Genomic DNA, 20585 nt, shown 5'->3' with positions numbered 1-20585 from the left:
AAAACATTGTTCTGAAGAATTACTTGAGTTTGCAAAGAGATAAACGCTTTGCTTTATAAAGATTGTGTCTGAGAACTAGGAATATCCCAGTTTCAAAAAAGACATGAACTACATATAGAAAGTTCCAAAAAGGAACCGTTAGGTACCTTACAAAAGATTTGTTTACTTTACAGAAGGCCTGTGTGTGTGTGTTCCCGGGTGTGTTTTGTATGTGTATCTTCTTCAACTCTTTGACTCAGTGACGTGGGATGGGGTGGCAAGAATACTTATACTAAACTCATGAGCTGCTGCATTTGAAGGTCAATTAAAAGTAAACATACAAAATGATAAATCGTTCAGTGTTCAAAACAGTATACATTTTTCTCTTTATAACAGTGTAAGCCAATAAAACCTGAAATGCAAAAGGTTTGCAAAATAAACTTCCTGCAGAATCTTTAAAAAAAAAAAAAAAAGAATAAAGCCTCAGTGAAATAAAAGGGTGAGGTAAAATGGAGCTCAACCTTAGAACTTCTAGATTCAGCAAATCTACTTCTAAAAAACGTAGAAGCAGCATTAGAGACATATCGTGTGAAATGGGACTTTTTGACGGTAGGCTCTGAGAAATCACAAAGGATGTCTTTCCTGTAAAGCCAAAGAAGTAACAACTTCTCTTTGTAGAAGTCGTTGGTCATCATTTAAGACAGCCATTCTGTTTCTCTATACTTACAAGTAATTATTTTGTGTTTACAAGTGATTTGCCCTCTGCTTTGGACTCTCGGATATGAAATTGACAAGATTGCTCTCAGTCATTGTATGATAAATATTCCCAGTCTGACCTGTTCTAAGTGAGTGCGTTGCTTTGATGGTGATGGTTGAGATTCTATGGAAGAAAGAAAAATGGCAGGAAAAATACTGTTTCTCTGGAATTTAGAAAAATTTAAACATTTTCGAATTGCCGTGTTGGCCTCAGAACTGCTGTCTCAAGCAGCACTCGTACTAATCTTCACTAAGTCAGCGACTAAGCCTAGTGGAGTTTGAGTAGCCTAACAAGGTTTTTTCCCCTCTTTAGTACTTGGTCTCTCTAGATTGTAATGAAGCATGCCTAGGCAAGAATTCTGAGCTCTATAGAAGCATGGAGAAATGTGATAAGAAACTGACTTTTCCCCCCCTTTCTCTTGGTCAGTGTGCTGGAGAAGAGAAAAGAGTTGGTACACGCACAGTGTTTGTTGGCAATCATCCAGTTTCAGAAACAGAAGCTTACATTGCACAGAGATTTTGTGATAATAGAATAGTCTCATCTAAGGTAAGTTGTTTTTTTAATTCAATAGATATATATAGTGATTCATACAGTGAGCCAGATCATGCACTTACTTATGCCTCCAAGGAAGCCGGTGTATGTATTTGTATATGCATATGTGGATGTGCACTTAAACACCGTCTAGCAACCACCCAAAGGCTGGTTTTGTTTGGGGTTTTTTTAAAGCATCATTTTGTCTTGTTACAGCTGACATATTATTCACTAGCCTTCCATTATTATTCATAGTGCCTGTTGATTCTGCATATTAAAACTTTAAGCCTTAAAGGGTGCTAAAAGTGGGAATTATTTACTTGCCCAAAGCTTCCTGAATTGCTCTTAAAGTGGATGGAAGAGGCTATAAATAATTTACGTTCTTTTGGAGGGTGCTATCCTGGAATGACATTTATATCTCTCTGTTCCACTGCCAAGCTCCTCGAGTACGCTCCTGGGTCCTAAAGGGTATGTTCTGCTCAGCACATTGCTGGAACAGTTAAGAGTTCAATCACTGTAGCTATGTCACCATTTGAATAATCATCTTCCTTCAGCATCGTGTAGTGCTAAGAGCAGTGACCTGCAAGTCTTAAAGACATGTTTAAATTCTGGCCTGACCATTTACTAGCTGTGTGACCTTGGCCAAATTAATCTCTTGAGTCTAAATGTCCTCATCCATGAAATGGAGCTAATGCTCCATATGTGAAAGCCCCCTTTATACTTCCTAGTACGCAGTTGTCCTCATTCTACTAATATTAGTTCGCTAATCTTGACCTTGGGAACCAGGTTAGGTACTAGGTGCTAGATGGCAGATAATTGATAGATTCACAGTTGAGAATCTTCCCTACCTCTTTGTGTAGCCTGGCAAGGCAGTTCTAAAATGTTAGTGACAGTTGGATCGCTGCAAGTTTGCAAACACCTAGGACCTGAAACAAAATTTTGCCCTTTCTTTAAAAAGGTAACATTTAGGGGCGCCTGGGTGGCTCAGTCGGTTGAGCTGAGGTCATGATCTCACAGTTTGTGGGTTTGAGCCCCACATGGGGCTTCTGCGCTGACCGAACAGAGCCTGCTTGGGACATCCTCTGTTTCCCTCTCTTTCTGCTCCTTCCTTGCTCACGCACACGTGCTCGCTCTCTCTTTCTCAAAAATGGATAAACATTTAAAAAAAATGAACATTTAGTTTTCAAATACACGTGATTTTTCTTTATGTGGTGATGCAGTACAGATTATGCTTTTTTTTTTTTTTTAAAGTTTACATATTTATTTTGAGGTGGAGAGAGGGAGAGAGAGAAGCCCAAGGAGGCTCCACGCCATCAGCCCAGAGCCCGTCACGGGGCTCAAACTCATGAACCGTGAGATCATGCATGACCTGAGCTGTGAGCAAGAGACACTTAACCGACGGCCACCCAGGCGCCCCCGTAGTATTATACTTAGATTATACTTACATAGGGGATTAACATGTAAAATGTGTACAGAATGAGTGAAAACTGTGTTGGCCTAATGAGCCTGTATCTACTAGCCTACAGAACATTCTGAGTATATTTGGATGAAATGTCTTTCCTGTTCATCTTTAACCTTATGGCAGAAAATTTATCCTCAGCCAGAAGTTTTCATACCTGCGCAGGATAGGGAACAGTCCTTTGACTGAAAATTGTATCTCACCCTATAGTATCCAAGATAACAGTAGTAGTCCTTTGACTCAGACTCCTAGGCTTCTAAAACTGAAAGATCCTGAGAGATTATCTGTTCACCTTGCTGACTTTACAGACGAAGAAAACAAATGCAGAGAAATTAAGTTAGTGCCATGGTCACCAAGCAGAGTTAGGAGAAAGGCAGGAGCAGACCTGCTTTGTAAGGACTGGTCGCTCTGAGTGAAGAGCCCTTTTCACATCATTGTACCACGGGGGCTCCTTTCTCGGTTTTCTCTTTTACTGTTTTTTTTTTTTTTTTATAAATTTTTTTAATGTTTATATTTATTTTTGAGACAGAGAGAGACAGAGTATGAGCGGGGAGGGGCAGAGAGAGAGGGAGACACAGAATCCAAAACAGGCTCTGGGCTCTAGGCTCTGAGCTGTCAGCACAGAGCCGGATGCGCGGGGCTCGACCTCGCCAACTGCGAGATCATGACCTGAGCCAAAGTTGGACACTTGACTGACTGAGCCACCCAGGTGCCCCATCTATTTTTTCTCTCTTATTATGCATCAAGTAAAATATGAAATAGTTTCTAGGAAATTATTTTTCATAGTGTTTAATGTGGAAGATGCTAATGTAACACACTGATGGTAAAGTCACCTTCATTAAACGAGCGATAACCATTTTGTTGTAGTATACTTGTGATTTCACATTCTGAAAGAACTATAAGACTCCCATCTAATTGTCAAATCTTTTTGTATTTACTATAATATTTTTCATATTTTATGTAGCTTCAGTTTTGCCAGTTGGCAAAACAATGCATTAGGATTTTTTTTTTTTTTTAATTTTTAACGTTTGTTTATTTTTGAAAGAGAGAGACAGTTAGTAGGGGAGGGTCACAGAGAGAGGGAGACACAGAATCCAAGCAGGCTCCAGGCTCGGAGCTGTCAGCACAGAGCCCGACGCGGGGCTCGAACTCACGAACCACGGGATCATGACCTGAGCCGAAGTCGGACGCTTAACCGACTGAGCCACCCAGGCACCCCAGGATATTTTTTTTAAATAGTCAAGAGCTCATGGGGCAAATAAAGATTGTTTCTGAACAGGTTTGCATATATATCTCTGTAGTGTACATATGTATTAGAAATCAGAGTAAAGAAGTGAACATTTCTGCATTGAAACACAACCCAGCTCTCTTTTCTCTGTAAATATTACGTGTTTACAATCTTTCTAGATTGCTGATCATTATAACTGATGTGTTTTTTTATAAAAGCTCCAGAGCAGAAAAAGGAGTTGACAGTATACTAACTTCAGAAAAAGAATGACATCTTTTTTTTATCATTTTATTCATTCATTCATTCATTCATTCATTCATTTTTAATTGACATCCAAGTTAGTTAGCATACAGTGCAATAATGATTTCAGGAGTAGATTCCAGTGATTCATCCCCTACGTATAATACCCAGTGCTCATCCCAACAAGTGTCTTCCTTAATGTCCCTTACCCATTTAGCCCATCCCCCCACCCACAGTCCCTCCAGGAACCCTCAGTTCTCCATATTTATGAGTCTCTTCTGTTTTGTCCCCCTCCCTGTTTGGATATGATTTTTGCTTCCCTTCCCTTATGTTCATCTGTTTTGTATCTTAAATTTCACATATGAGTGAGGTCACATGATACTTGTCTTCTGACTGACTTATCTCGCTTAGTATAATACCCTCTAGTTCCATCCACGTTGTTGCAAACGGCGAGATTTCATTCTTTTTCAATCAGAAAGGTTTAGAAGATTAAGATTTCATTCTTAATACAGTGAATAATTGTAAGAGAATAGCTTACAGTGTAGTGGTGAAGAACTTCGTCCTTATAGACAGAAGGCCTGGGTTTGAAGTTAAAGTAAGCCATCGGATTTTTCTGTGTCTCAGTTTTCTTATCTATTAAATGGAGATATTAACAGTAGTTACCGCAGAGGATTGTGGTGAGGATGAAAGAAAGGAATCCACAGAAAGCCCTTAAGCCCTGCGCTTGGCCTGTAGTAACTCAGTAACTCAGTCTCCATAACTCAGACTGGTAGATGGTAGCTGGTATTGTTATTCATGTTTCTGTGATTAGTATTACTGCATTCCTGAGAAGTACTAGTGATTTCCTCACTCTCATGGGTTTTGCTTGTGTGGAGTGCTCTCTCTTTAAAAGAGGCCTTTCGGTCCATTCTGGAGAGAACACTATTTTCACAATGTGAACTTTTCCTTCTTCACGTGCCTTTTGGCTGCTTATATGTTTCACCAGAATCTTTTAGTTGAAGAAATGTACAATTTGTAGAATACATTACCTGCCTTCCAGCTTTGTAGCAAGCGTTGATTTCCTTCTTGAACCTTTCGGTAATAAAAATAACTTTGTCTTACTGGGTGCTTTTTGTTTGTTTACAAATGACATCAGTAATGTCAGTGTAACGCTGGGAATAAGTCTTATTAATGCAGGAACACTGAAGAGAAACTTTGACCTGCTTTAAATTTGTTACTAATAAAGTTAGTGTTCCTTTCTTCTTCGGGGAACACGATACTTTTCTTTAGAAAAACCTGTTCTCTGCAGCCTTCCTACTTGACTTTAATACAATCAGCAAGAACCTTTGGGAATCACCAGAATTTTGTAGCTGGGACGGAATTTGGAAATCCCCTTCTGTAGCAAAAGGAGCATTGATTGCATCCTGCTAGGATCTTTAGAATCTTTAGTTTTTACTATATTTTTCCATCATACTTTTTTTTTTTCCTTTAAAAACCCTGAGCTTTGATCTTGGAGGCACTTCAGTGGGTTAAGAATCAGTGAGCTCGGGGTGCCTGGATGGCTTAGTTGGTTAAGTGTCAGACTCTTGGTTTTGGCTCAGGTCATGATCTCACGGTTTTGGGAGTTCGAGCCCCGCGTCGGGCTCTATGCTGGCAGTGTGGAGCTTGCTTGGAATTCTCTCTTTCTCTCTCTCTCTCTCTCTCTCTCTGCCCCTCCCCCACTCGCACTGCCTCTGTCTCTCTCAAAAATTAAAAAATTTAAAATATCAGTGAGCTCTTTATAGGCTAAATGGGTGATGGGCATTAAGGAGGGCGCTTATTGGGATGAGCACTGGGTGTCAAATGTAGGTGATGAATCACTGGGTTCTACTCCCGAAACCAAAACTATACTGTATGTTAACAAACTTGAATTTAAATAAATACATTTTTTTTTTAAAAGAAAGAAAGGAAAAAAAAGAATCAGTGAGCTCCACGTAACTCTTTGAAGGCATGCCCAAGGTTAAATTTAGAACTCCTGTGTGAAAGACTCTTGGATTAAAGTTTCAAGCCTAAAATTACACTAGCATTCTCCCTTATTTTAAAACTCAGAATCAGTAGAATTTATTAGACATCTCTTTGAATCTTTTCAGACTCCCTGGACAGTGCCTTTTTAGCTAAAGTTATTAAATCCTGGGGCACCTGGGTGGCTCAGTTGGTGAAGCGTCCAACTTCAGCTCAGGTCATGATCTCACAGTCCGTGAGTTCGAGCCCGGCATCAGGCTCTGTGCTGACAGCTCAGAGCCTAGAGCCTGCTTCAGATTCTGTGTCTCTCTCTCTCTCTATTCCTCCCCTGCTCGCACTCTGTCTCTCTCTCTCTCTCTCTCTCTCTCTCAAAAATAAAGATTAAAAAAAATTTTTTAAAGAAAAAACAGAGTTCCTATGCTCTCAATACTGTTTTAAAAATAAACAATGAGGGGCGCCTGGGTGGCTTAGTTAAGTTTAAGTGTCTGACTTCAGCTCAGGTCATGATCTTCCGGTTCATGGGTTCAAGCCCTACGTCAGGCTTTGTGCTGACCATGCACAGCCTGTTTGGGATTATCTCTCCCCCCCTCCTCCCCTCCCCCATTTGCGTGCGCGCGCGCGCTTTCTCTCTCTCTCTCTCTCTCTCTCTCTCTCTGAGTGAATAAATAAACTCAAGAATTAAATAAATAAAGTGAAAGCCCTCTATGCCTCAGGGTTATGTGTATACCTCGGCTGTCATGGAGGTGGGAGGTACTGATAGGGACAGAGTTACATTGGTGACAATGGTCCAGACTCCAGTCGTTAGCTGAGCCAGAGCAATTAATTTGTTCATTCATTCATTCATTCATTCAGCTAATTTATTTAGTGTCTACCTTGTGTCTGTCGGTGTCGGGGGAAAAAGTAATAAAAAGACAAATGAACAGCCTGTCCTTATGGAACTCATTGCCTACTGAGGGAGAAACTTTAATAATAAATGCACGCATATATACTTATTCATTGTAACGAGTTTTTATCGAGGAAGTATAGGATGATATGAGAGCACCTAACGAGGAGCCTAATGTAGATCAGGTCAGGGAAGGCTGAGGTTGGAGACTAGATGGCCCAGTTGTAACGCTCAAAGTGAAAACTTGACTCCTCCTGTATGCCTCTAAGTGTATGCTTCTTTGTATGTGTGAGGTTTGGGTTTTAAATGTGCTTTCAAAGTGTCTTGATAATCTGACCCCTATGAGTCATTATTAGGGTTTTTCAAGTTTCCTTTCTAATCATACTCTTTTTATTTTTACTCCCATACAGTATACACTTTGGAACTTCCTCCCAAAGAATCTGTTTGAACAGTTTAGAAGAATTGCAAATTTCTATTTTCTCATCATTTTCCTTGTACAGGTAAGAACTCCTCTCTTAGAAACTTAATCACTTCAAACAGATTCTCGGTCCATTTGTAATTTTCAAATGTCCTGTGACCAAAAGATGTTTCAGGGCTTGTTTTAATAAGATATTTTAGGGGCTCCTGGGTGGCTCCGTCTGTTAGGGATCTGACTCTTGATGTCAGTGCAGGTCATGGGATCGAGCCCCACGTCAGGTGTTGTGCCTGCTTGGGATTCTTTCTCTCTGCCTCTCTCTCTCTCTCTCTCTCTCTCTCTCTGCCCCTCCCCCACTCACGCTCTCTGACTCTCAAATAAATAAATAAATTTAAAAATTTAAAACTAAGACTTTTTAAAATATTAACGTTACATTTCAAGATTTATATGATTTTATATATTTCTAAAGTAGCATTTTTACTTAGAAAACCTGTTAAAAAAAAAAAGAAAGAAAACCTGTTGAGAATTTGTTACTTTCTTTAAAAGCTTTCATTGATTTCCTATCTTTGTTCATCCTAGAAGGACGTATATTGTGTGCCGTTAATTTCAGTGCCATACACCAAAATCAAAAATGTTCAAATTAATAGTTTTACTTTGTTGAGCACCAGCTTCAGCTTAATTGAAAGTTTATCCTTTTTTCTTTGTGATTATCAGGTTTGCTCTTCCTCATTCATTTACTTTTAAGTATGAAAGCCTGGCAGACTTGATCTTCTCTGTGTTCCTGCTAATGTTTTATGTTTAACATTTTAGACCTCTTAACGTTGCATTCTCCATCTTTAAGTCTATGAGCTATCAAAAGTTTTCCCTCACCAAGATTACCCCCAGGAAATTTTATTACAGTAAGGGAATTTTTTTTTTCCTCATTTCATTTTTCAAACGAAGCAGAAACATCCCAACGAAATCGCTCAAATGCCTTGTTAATGGAAAATGCTTCTGTTTATCCACTTTGAGGCTTTGAGTAAATGGTACTGTAATTTAATTTAGCTCTGCTACTTAAAACTAATCTGGGTTATGCTATGGGAAAGAGCCCATTTCAGCCTTAAATGATGGGGCATTTGAAAAGGAGCTCCTTTAGATCCACAGTAAGATATCTTACAGGACAGCATGAAATCGACGGCAGAAAAGCTTGAAGAATCCTTCCACGTGGTACACAGCACAGTTCTGTTGGATTCGGTGGATGCGTACCAAGCACCTACCGTGCGCCTCGCAGCGATTCTAGCAAATAGATGCAAATCAAGATAGGACTTTTCTATCCTTAAGGAATTTTCGGTACAGCCAAGAAGACAGTCCTGTATTCCTCTAATTTAATGCAGTACAAGTCATAAAAGTAGCCTGGGCAACATCTTACAGGGATACGGTGGAAGTTAATATGTCTTTCTGACCAAAAGGAGCTTAAGAAGGCTTCAATGCGTGGATGATATCTGAACTGAGCCTTGAAAGACCAGAGCGAGTTTACCTGGTGAAGAATGCCAGACTGGTATCTCAGGGTGGGCCTGAGGGCACAGAGCCACATGAAAGCCTATGGCTCTGACTCAGGGTATGTGGCAGAGACAAGCCCGTGGTGGGGATCAGAGATGAGATTGGGGGGCAGATTAGGGATGGTGGGGGGCAGAATGAACTCCTGGTCCTCTGTCCCTCAGATCTAGTTGGCTTTCAGTATTCCTTTGTTTCGGTGAATGACGACACCATCTACCCAGCCATGTTAACCAGAAACTTGGAAGATCTCTTTAATCGCCCCTGACAAGAAATTCCTCGTTAACCCCTAAATATCTCTGGAGGTTCGTTCCAGGTGGACCTTCGGCCACCCTTATCCAAGCCAACATCTTTTACTTGGATTATGGCAGCAGCCTGCTAAGTGCATTCCCTGCCTTCTCTCCTGTTCCCTTCCATTCCGCTTGCCTCAAATGAGGGAGAATGATCTCTCCAAACTGTAGTTCTGTTCATGGGACCTCTCCTTGCCTAAAAGCTTCCGTTATTTCCCAGCGTGGGGTAAAGCATGAACTCTAGCCTAGAGGGCCCCGCTTGGTCTTGCCTCTGTCTCCCTCTGCAGCGGCCATCTCACACCACACTCTTGCCGCTGGCTTCCTTACACTCCCTCCAACCACGGAGACTTTGCATATGCTGTTCACTGTGCCTGAAAGCCCGTCCTTCATCTAGTTCATTTCCGCTTACTCTTTAGGTCTCAGCGTCTCGCTTGTTTCGACGTCTGGTTTTCCTGTCAGCTGCCACCTTTAGGAGGGCAGGGACTGTTCTCTATCTTATTAAAAGCGACATCTGTAGAGCGTAGCCCCTTAGAGCCCAGGGGCTGAAAGAAGGGTGCTCAGCAAATGGATGGTGAATGATTGGTTGTATTTCATTGAAGGAGTTAATCCAAGCTGGACTGAAAGCGAAGCCTGAATTTAGAACTGTTATCTTCAACTAACTGCTGTGCGGATTGCTTTTGTTTTGATGAGCATTAATACTCACCCTGCTGCCGGAATGTGTCTTGTCTGTACTTTTTGCCTGAAATGGATGCAGCAGGTACGTCCCGCGTGCACGCAAATGGCCTGTTTTCATTTCACGTCCAACTGAATTTCTTTCCCTAGGTCACGGTAGACACACCAACGAGCCCCGTTACCAGTGGACTTCCGCTTTTCTTTGTTATAACTGTTACAGCCATCAAGCAGGTAAATTTCTCATTCACAATTACGCGTGCATTTCACTCCTGTCTGGTGTGCATTTTCTTGTCAAAGTTCCTTTTTCATATTTATATGGAGTGGGCAGTATCCTTGATGGATTCAGTTTATATTCGGCCCCTGTCGAAACCATGAAAATGACTGGAAGGTACGTCTTTAATTTCGTTTGCCCATTTGCTCCTGAGTATTCGTGTGGGGGGTTGTAACCCGAAAAGAAAGTCGGGAGAAGGTACAGCTCAGTCAGGAAATGAGAGGCGAATTTTTCCAGTGTGGTATATCTTTATCCGAAAAATTCCCATTCTAGTGAATTTTTTGCTGTCGTCGCCTAAAGCAGAGAACTCGATAACACAAATGTTTTATATGTGTTATGTTCCCCGATGCTGCCGAAGTGGGTGGTGGGAGAGGAGACTTTTATTCTTGTTTGTCATCAAAGCCGACGATTGCCATGGTTTCTGATGCTGATGTCTTTGAAGTATTTTGAGCATTTTGTACGATTGTCCCTTTGAAAACTTCCACATGAAATTGAAAGTGGAAATGGGAAACTGGAGGTGAAGAGTGGGGTGGCAGTGTTTATCAGGCCCTGGGACAGTCCGTAGGACCTGGCTAATTGCAAACATACTTTTAGATAGTACTTATCAAAGAGCTCTAAAACTTACCCTAAAGAACTTCAGAAATGAAGGTCTGCTTAATGGTATTTGGAACAAGGTTACCGGTCCTCTTAGGGGTTATCTGGTCTTCTATCTTCCCTACCAGGAACTGCAAGAATATTTTATCAAGTGTTTGGTTGCTAAATAAAGACATTTGGAATGTTCTTTCCCTTAGGCTGTTAGGATTATTTTCTTTAACATCACAGAATTGCCAGTTCCAAGAATAGCTTGCATGGTTTACAAAAGCTCTTACTGATTCATTTTACTCCCTATACTAGTTCATGTTAGGGCCTTTCTTTCCTCACTGACATCACAGAAGGTACCATCGGAAGTGATAGCCTAGCATTGTCATAAAGAGGGACAGAACAGGAATGAATATAGCGCTGGGAAAAAAAGGGAAGGCGATCAAGAGATTTTTTTTTTTTCAAACAGTTATATTTGAAAAGGTACAGACATTATTATAAAGAAAAAAAGGAGAAGAGGTCATGCTCAAACAAATGCACATCCTCTTTCCTTAGTTCCTTTGGCTTAAATTTACTTCATACAAAAACCCAACGAAAAATGAGCCATTAGACCTTTCCCTGATTACTTTTAACTCTAAAAGATGAACACCAATTTATAGTTTCCTTTACCACCAAGTCCGTGGAGAAGTTTAACTGTTGAAGTCCAAACCTTATCATAGATTCTCTGCCAAAATAATCCAATCTTGCCTTTTCTGTTCTCTATCCCTGGGAAAGAATTCTATTTCCTCAGAGATGGTCGCTCCCAACAGTCTACTGTAGAGGAATATATTTAAGTGATTAGGTCTGTAAGAAAATAAAACCCAGGGGGAAAATATTGTCAAATTAAAAAGTGAGGAAATTGGGGCACCTGGGTGGCTCAGTCGGTCAAGTGTCCAGTTTTGGCTCAGGTCATGATCTCACAGTCGTGAGATCGAGCCCCGTGTCAGGCTCCAATATGAGCGTGGAGCTGGCTTGGGATTCTCTCTCTCCCTCCCTCTCTATCCGCCCCCCCCCCCCACCAAATAAATAAACATTTTTTAGAAAAGGTAGAGAAATTAGCACTAACTTGAATAAGAGTAGAATCAGAAGAATAAGTCATAGTCCTTCACATATTACGGTTCTGATGCCTGTGTTTTCATTGATACTCATCTATGGAATGGCGAAACCTTTTAACACAGTAAAGCTATTTACCGAAGGGGTGTTTTGAAAGCGTATCTTAGTTTTGCTGTAAAAATATACAGTGTTGTCTCTTTAGCAGAGATTAGCAGAGATCTGAGTTGAGATTAATATTATAATCTTAACTGGTGACTCGGGGAGGGGGGTTATAGAAATTTATTAAGAATTTCTATGAGGGGCGCCTGGGTGGCTCAGTCAGTTAAGCATCTGACTTCGGCTCAGGTCATGATCACACACTCTGTGAGTTCGAGCCCCGCGTCGGGCTCTGTGCTGATAGCTCAGAGCCTGGAGCCTGCTTCAGATTCTGTGTCTCCCTCTCTCTGACCCTCCCCCGTTCATGCTCTGTCTCTCTCTGTGTCAAAAATAAATAAACATTAAAAAAAAATTAAAAAAAAAAAAAGAATTTCTATGTGAGCTTGACTATAGTTATTTTTATCCCCTTAGGGATATGAGGATTGGCTGAGACACAGAGCTGACAATGAAGTCAACAAAAGCACTGTTTACATTATTGAAAATGCAAAGCGAGTGAGAAAAGAGAGTGAAAAAATCAAGGTACGTTTGTAGTTAATTTTTTTTTTTTTTAATCATGGTAAAAACACAGCATTTTAAAATATACAATTTAGCAACATGTAGTACATTCACACCGTTGTGCAGCCGTCCACACTATCTAGTTCCACAACGTTTTCATCGCCCTAAAAGGTCACCTCCATCGGCAATGCATAGTTATGCCACATGTCCTCCCTCTCCCAGGCCCTGGCCACCACTAATCTTCTTTCTGTCTCTATGGATGTATCTGTATCCATGGATGGATGGATGGATATGGATGTATTTACATTTCCTATAAATGGAATCATACGCCGTGTGGCCTTTTGTGTCTGGCTTCTCTCACTTCATGTAATGTTCTCGAGCTCTATTCTTGTTGTAGCATATATTAGTAATTCTCATTTTTATGGCTAATATTCCATCACACGGCTCTACCATTTTTTCTTTTCCCGTTCGCCAGTTGATGGACATTTGGGGTTCTTCCCACCTGTTCGCTATTCTGAACATGGCCGGTGTGAGCATTCGCGGACAAGTTTTTGTTTGAATACCTGTTGTCAATTCTCTGGGGTATATACCTAGGAGTAGAATTGCTAGGTGACAAGGTAGGTCCGTGTTCAACTTTTTCATGAAGCACCAAGCTGTTTTCCACAGCAGCTGTACCGTTTTACATCCCGCCAGCGATGTACGAGAGTTCCATGGGATTATTTTTATCACCTAATGAGACCCCTGTCAGGAAGATTTTAGACTCCCCCACATCGAAGAGTATTTTTTGTTCCCAGCAGATTTTATTTCAGTTAATAATAAACATTACTTTTGAGAGTTTTAGGTTCACAGCAAAATCGGGCGCGAAGCACAGAGTTCACGTACACGCCGTTTTCCCACACACGCGCCACGTCCCTCGCCATCAGTACTCCATAGCGGCATACGTGTTGCAATCCATGAACTTACACCGGCACATCATTATCACCCGAAGCCCACAGTTTATGTTAGAGTCCGCTCTTGTTAGACATTGTGTGACCTCAGACGAATGTCTGATGACAAGTACCCACCGTCGTGATATCATACAGAATCGTTTCACTGCCCTCAACATCCTTTGTGCTTTGCCTCTTTATCCCTTCATCCCTCCCATGCCAGGTCTCCACTAGCCTTTTTACTCTCTCCGTAGTTTTGCCTTTTCCATAATATTAACACTGTTAGAATCACACACAGTATGTGTAGCCTTGTCAGATTGGCTTCCTTTACTTAACAAGACGCGTTTAAGTTCATGCCCTGTCTTTTCGTGTCTTGATACGTCCTTCCTTGTTAGCACTGAATGATACCCCCATTGTCTGGAGGTACCAGTTTCCCAACCATTCACCTTCTGAACGACGCCTTCATTGCTTCTGAGTCATGGCAATTATGAATCAGGCTGCTGTAAACATTTATGTGCACGTTTTTGCATGGACCTGAGATTTTCATTTATTTGGGTAACTATCAAGGAGCGTGCCTACTGGATTTTATGGTAAAAGCATGTTTTGTAAGAAACTGCCAAGCTGTCCCCAAAGACGCTGTGCATGTTGCGTTCCCATCGGCAGTGAACGAGAGGTCCTGCTTGTCCACATCCTGGCCAACGTTTGTCGTCAGTGTTTTGGATTTTGGCAGTTCTAATAGGTGTCTAGTGGCATCTCGTTTTTGTTTGAATTTGCATTTCCCGAATGATGTATAGTGTTCAACATGTCTTAATGTGTCCACGCCCTCTCGATATTTTCTTTCGTGAGGTTGTCTACACAGGTCTTTTGTCCACTGTTTTATGGAGTGATCATTTTCTTATTGTTGAGTTTTAAGGTTTTTAAAAAAATATTTTGGGGCTGTCTCGGTGGCCCAGGTGGTTAAGTGCTGACTCTTGGTTTCGGCTCAGGTCATGGTTTGTGAGTTCGAGCCTCGTTTTGGGCTCCACACTGACAGTGTAGAGCCTGCTTGGAATTCTCCCTCTCTCCCTCTCTCTCTGCCCCTCCCCTGCTCATGCTCGTGCTCGCTCGCTCTCTCTCTCTCTCTCTCTCTCTCTCTCCATAAATAAACTTCAAAAAAGAAAAAGAATACTCTATAGAAAAGTAAATAAAATAAAATACCCTGGATAATAGTCTTTTATCAGATATGTCTTTTACAAATATTTTATCCCAATCTCAAAGTATTATTTATTTTTTATTTCATTCTGTTATTGTGATTTAAAAAGCACATAACATTAAGTTGACCTTCTTAAGCATTTTTTTAAAGTGTAATCTCCATTTTATTTTTTTTCCAGAGAACAGTTTTTCTTCAGTCCTCAAAGACTCAGCTCCTTACATGGGCTTTGGTGGAGGTCGTGGGGCAGCACCCACGGGTCTAGATAGGGGTGGGGGTGTTTGGGCCTTCGGAGCCTCACGAGAGCGATCCTGGACTACCTTGCCGTGAATGGCAGAGCTCACACAGTAATGTAGTTGGACGTAAAGCTTGAGAAGCACATAGGCCTTAAAGACCCTTGCTTCAGAAATGTCCCTGACGGCAGCGGCCTCTACTGTGTTACACATAACGAACTTCGTAATGGCCTTGTCCTTGGGCACGCGATGAGTGCAGTGGCTTGTGGCCCTTTGCAGCATTACCGTAATTCCTTCCTTTCTTGGTCATCTTGGAAGCAAGGACCCAAGAGAGCCATCCTAACCATTTTCTTTTTTAAGATTTTATTTTTTTAAATAATCTCTACACCCAGTGTGGGGCTTGAACACAACAGCTCCAAGATCAAGAATCACATGTTCCGTTGACTGAGCCAGCCGGGCACCCATGCCGTCTTAACCATTTTTAAGTGCACACTTGCAATAGTGTTAAGTATATTCACGTTGTTGTACAACAAATCTCTAGAATCTTTTCACCTTGTAACACTAAAACTTTATAACCACCAAACACTACCCCCTGCCTCCACCCCTTGCTAAACACCTTTCTACTTTCTATTTCTATGACTTCGACTACTTTAGAGAAAGACTTCCCATGACTGAGTTCATACAGTATTTGTCCTTTTGGGACTGGCTTATTTGACTGGCATTATGTCTTCAAGGTTCATCCATGTTGGAGCATATGACAGAAATCCCCCCCCCCCCCCGCTTTTTTAAAATAACTGATAATCAATTTATTAAAAAGGTTGATTTAAGCATCTGCAATGGTGACTTGCACCTCAACTCCTGGTTCAATACTAAGACTACATAATATTCCATTTTGTGCATATATTATATTTTCTTCTTTTTTTTTTTAAATATTTATTTGTTTTTGAGAGAGAAAGAGAGAGAGACAGAGACAGAGACAGAGATGTGGGGAAGTGGCCAGAGAGAGAGAAAGAGAGAATCCCAAGCAGGGAGCCCATCGTGGGGCTCCGTCCCATGAACTGTGAGATCATGACCTGAGCTGAAATCAAGAGCCAGACCCTTAACCAACTGAGCCACCCAGGCGCCCCTGCATTTTCTTCCACCTCTTAGCTATGTGAATAATGCTAGGACAAACACAAGTGTACAAATACACTTGAGATCCTGCTTTGAATTATGTTCGATATATACCCGGAGCAAAATACCCAGAAGCAAAATGTCTTAATCATGTGGTAATTCTAGTTTTAACTTTTTGAGGAACCTGCGTTCTGTTTTCCATAACGGATGTATCATTTGACCTTTGCACTTAGAGCGTACAAGGGTTTCAGCGTCTCTGCCTCTCCGGCACTTGTTAATTTCTGTTCTTTTGATAGTGGCCATCCTAACGTGTGTGAAATCTCTCATTGTGGTTTCCATTTGTACTTCCCAAATGATTAGAGATGTGGAACACTCTTCATGTGCTTTTTGGCCACTTGTGTATCTTTTTTGGAGAAAGTCTATTCAAATCCTTTGCCCATTTTTTAACCAGGGTATTTGCATATTTGTTGTTGAGTTGTAGAAGTCCCTTATATTTTCTGGATATTATCTCTTTATCAGATATATGATTGGCAGGTGTTTTCTCCCATTCCATAGGTTACCTTTTCCTTGTGTGATTGTTTCCTTTGGGTGCAGTTTTTAAGTTTGATGTATTCCCATTTCTAACGTATGTCCAAGAAATCATTGCCAAACCCAGTGTCCTGAAGCTTTTTCCTGATGTTCTTGTAGGAGTCAAAGAAGTTTAGGTCTTAACATTTAGGTCTGTGATTCATTTTGAATAATTGTTGTATATGGTGTGAGGTAAGAGTCGAACCTCATTGTTTTGCATGCAGAAACAGCATTTATTGGAGAGACTGTCCTTCCCTCGCATAGTCTTGGCACCCTCGTTGAAAATCACTTGGCCGTATGTGCAAAGGTTTATTTGTGGGCTCTCTCTTCATTGGTCCATGTATTTGTCTTTACACCAGTACCATACTGTCTTAATTATTGTTGCTTTGTAGTATGCTTTGAAATCTGGGATTGTGAGGACTCCCCAAGTTTGTTTTTCCTTTTCAACAGTGTTTTGCCTACTTGGGGTCCTTTGAGATTCCATATGATTTTAGGATTTTTTTTTCCATGTCTGCAAAAAAATGTCTTGGCATATTGATACGAATTCCATTGAGCCTGTCATTGCTTGAATAATGCAAGCATTTGAACAAGCTTAAATCTTCTAATTCATGAACATGAAATGTCTTTCCACTTATTTTTATTATCTCTGATTTCTTTTAGCAATGCTTTGTAGCTTTCCGTGTGCAAGCCTTTAACTCTTTGGTTAAACTTATTTCTGAGTATCTTATCTTTTTTTCTTAAATTTTTATTTAAATTCCAGTTAGTTAACATACAGTGACTATTTTATCTTTTTTGATGCTATTGAAAATGAGATTGCTTTCTTAATTTCCTTTTTGGATTGGTCATTGTTGGTGTATAGAAGTACAACTGATTTTGAGTGTTGGTTTTATATCCTGCAACTTTGCTGAATTCACTTACTAATTCTAACAGGTTTTTGTGTGTGGAATCTAGGGTTTTTTACGTATAATATTATGCCATCTGCAAACCAGGATAATTTTACTGCTTTTCCAATTTGTATGCCTTTTATTTCTCTCTCTCTCTTCCCTTCCCCTCCCTTTTTTTTCCGTCTAATTGCTCTGGCTGGAACTTCCAGTACAATATAGAATCGTCATACTGAGAGTGGACATCCTTGCTTTGTTCCTGATATGAGAGGAAAAGCTTTCACTCTTTCTTTCCTCACTGACTATGATGTTAGCTGTGGGCTTTTCATACATGGATTTTATTATGTCGAGGTCATTTTTTTCTCTTCTGTTTATTGAGTGTTTTCATCATGAAAGAATGTTGAATTGTGCCAAATACTTTTTCTGCATTGATCGAAATGACCATATAGCTTTCGTCTGTTGTTGCTCTTGTATGTTACATTACACTGATTGACTTTTGTATGTATCCTTTCATTCCCAAGGATAAACCCCATTTGGTCATGGTGTACGATCATTTTAACGTGCTGTTGGATTTGGTTTGGTAGAATTTTGTTCAGGATTTTGTCATCAGTATTCATTGAGGATATTGGTGTGTAGTTTTTTTCTCTTCTCTGTCTTTTCCTGATAAAACGGTATCAGTAATTCTGGCCTTATAGAGTAAGTTTGGGAGTGTTCCCTCTTTGATTCTTCAGAAGAATTTGAGAAGAATTATTTTTATTACTTGTTTCAGTGTGTGACATAGAAAGGCCCCCCCATCTTCCTCCTTTTGTTCCTCGGGCTTCTTTCTTTGCCTGGAGGCCGATCTCAGCCAGGTATAATCTTAATTAAATCAGTTTATGCTATTGTGTGAAATGCTATTTGATTCGGCCCTTTCTGGAATATTTGTGTGTGGCAAGAAATGCTTATAAACCAAAAGTATCTAAATGTTTGATTGCTTGCCTGGGAGTGGGTAGACTATTGTTGAGTAAGAGAGTAACTTGGTGTGTACCCTCAGCGCAGTGGGAATTTTTTGAAGGGTTTTAAAGCCAGGAGTCACTTGCAAAAGAGGATAAGAGCCTATATCAGGATGATACGAGTAGAGATAACGATAATAAAAATAGTAGTTAACATTTATATATAACGTAAATATGCCAGGTATTCCCTGTCACGTTATATTAACTGATTTAATGCTTACTTTAGGGGCACCTGGGAGGCTTAGTCAGTTGAGTGTCCAGCTCTTGATTTCAGCCCAGGCCAACGATCTCACGATTCGTGGGATCAAGCCCCGCGTTAGGCTCTGCGCTGACAGAATGGAGCCTGCTTGCGATTCTCTCTCCCTCTCTGCCCCTCCCCTGCTCGCATGCTCTTGCTTGCTCTCTATTTAGAGATAAATAAACATTAAAAAAAAAGTCCTTAACTTTATAACAGTCCTATGAAGTAGGTACTTGTACTGTTCCCTTTTACAAATGATTAAAACTGAGGCTCAGGGAGGTTAAGAAACTTGTCCATGATTAGTCAGTGGAAAGCCTGGGATTTGAAACAAGTTTGGGTGTAGAGTCCCTGCTTATAACCACAACTTTGTACCACCTGCCTTGTGATTAAGATAAATGGATCTATTTGGAATATATTTTGGAGGTAGAATCATCAGGATTTAGTGATGTATTGGATGCAGGGAGGGAGAAAAAGAGCAAAAAAGAATAAAGGTAGCCTTCTTGGTTTTGGCTTGAGGAGATGGGTGAATTAAATTGAGCTATTTAAACCAAATGCCAGTGCCATTAAATCAGATGGAGATTCGGGGAGAAGAATGGGTTTTGTGACAGATGTGGGAGTAAAGGGGAAATCAAGAATTCCATTTTAGCCGTGTTAATTTTGAGATACTTATTAGACATCCAGATGGAATTGTCAAGGCTGGAACTGAGACCTATTTGAGCTGTCAGTTGAAATTTGGATTTCATCAACGTGTAGATGGTACATGAAGCCATGGGCCTAGATGGAATCTTAGAAGACAGAGATGAGAGCCTACAGACAGGACTTGAGGATTCCCAAGGTGAAAGGAGCTCACGGTTCTCTGTAAGGAAGAGTATGGGTGTTGGTGTTGGAAATACAGAAGCGTTTCTTCAGGTTCCCTGATTATTTCCCTTTTTGCATCCAGTCTGCTGACTGAGCCACCCAGGTGCCCCTTAATCATAGTTATTTTTATTTTTACATGCCTGTCTTGTAATCCAACATCTCAACGTTTCGGGAACTGGTCCTGTTGATTCCTTTCTCTCTTCGTGGTAGGTCATCTTTGTCTTGTGTTTTATGTGTCTTGTATTTTTGTATTGAATTTTGGACCTCGTATGTAAACCAAAGCTAGAGACCCAGGTCAGTCGTATTTATGTTCTGAAGTGGGCACACCTCTTCCGTCTGCCCATCGGTGTGAAGGGTAAGCGAGTCCAGTCGGGACTTGAGCCGGCTTTGGTTTTTGCTGTATAGCTCTTGCTACTTTCATTCAGTACCTCGCTGGAAATTCCAGCTCCGGGAGTGCTGGATTGCCATTGCCCTGTGCTTTGTGTGGGGCCCGGGGTACCAGAGGGCCTTCGTCAGTGTTCCTGTTCCACCCTCCGCTTGCGGCAGGTCCTTATGGCCCTGACACCCCGAGTGCCCGTCTGTGCCTTTTCTCCTCCCCCCCGCGATAGATTGCTATTTCTTACTGTTACTCGTTGCGGCTCCTGGTGACAACAGAACGATTTCTTCTTGGTTCTCCTGCTCCCGTATTCAGCAGAGCTTGGGCACCTTCGCCTCGGTACTGAATGCCTTGTCGCCATCCTTCCACCCTTCCTCCAACGGCGGTTGAACTCTGACTTTTATTAGCGCTAGGACCCCGGTATCAGCGGCTTTTCTGCCCCATCCCCAGCAGCAACTGGTGTCTGCTTCTACCTCTCCTCTAGCAGCGGTCACGTTTCCTGAGACTGTGCCAGGGAAGGCTTCTTGCCTGTCCCCTAGACCTAGATGGCTTCTGCCTCCCGTGAGAGCAGGGTCCACGATTCTGGATGCTGGCATATTTTGCACCTGTCTCCGCACAGCCATCAGTCACACCCTGTATGCCTGTACCAGCG

The 20585-nt window shown here is 41.2% G+C and overlaps 1 protein-coding gene across 11 annotated transcripts in view; it reads left to right on the top strand.

Annotated features, from left to right (window-relative positions):
- Positions 1 to 20585, top strand: part of ATP11C (ATPase phospholipid transporting 11C) — a 174206-nt gene that overhangs the window by 81136 nt on the left and 72485 nt on the right. For 4 of the 11 annotated variants that reach the window (XM_047082044.1, XM_047082043.1, XM_047082042.1 and 1 more), the window contains exons 1-4: positions 50 to 1282; positions 7468 to 7557; positions 10118 to 10198; positions 12477 to 12584. In XM_047082044.1, the coding sequence (XP_046938000.1) occupies positions 1112 to 1282; positions 7468 to 7557; positions 10118 to 10198; positions 12477 to 12584 (450 nt within the window). In that variant the 5' untranslated portion in view covers positions 50 to 1111. Of the gene's footprint in view, positions 1 to 43; positions 1283 to 7467; positions 7558 to 10117; positions 10199 to 12476; positions 12585 to 20585 lie in introns of those variants that run through there. The other 7 variants (XM_047082041.1, XM_047082040.1, XM_047082036.1 and 4 more) reach the window with 6 other exon arrangements.

The sequence above is a fragment of the Lynx rufus genome, unplaced genomic scaffold (assembly GCF_022079265.1).
Source record: "Lynx rufus isolate CCGP_SWC_20201006 ecotype Redwood Valley unplaced genomic scaffold, mLynRuf1.p SCAF_19, whole genome shotgun sequence".
Taxonomy (NCBI): Eukaryota; Metazoa; Chordata; class Mammalia; order Carnivora; family Felidae; genus Lynx; species Lynx rufus.
This window is presented reverse-complemented; position numbering and strand designations above follow the sequence as displayed.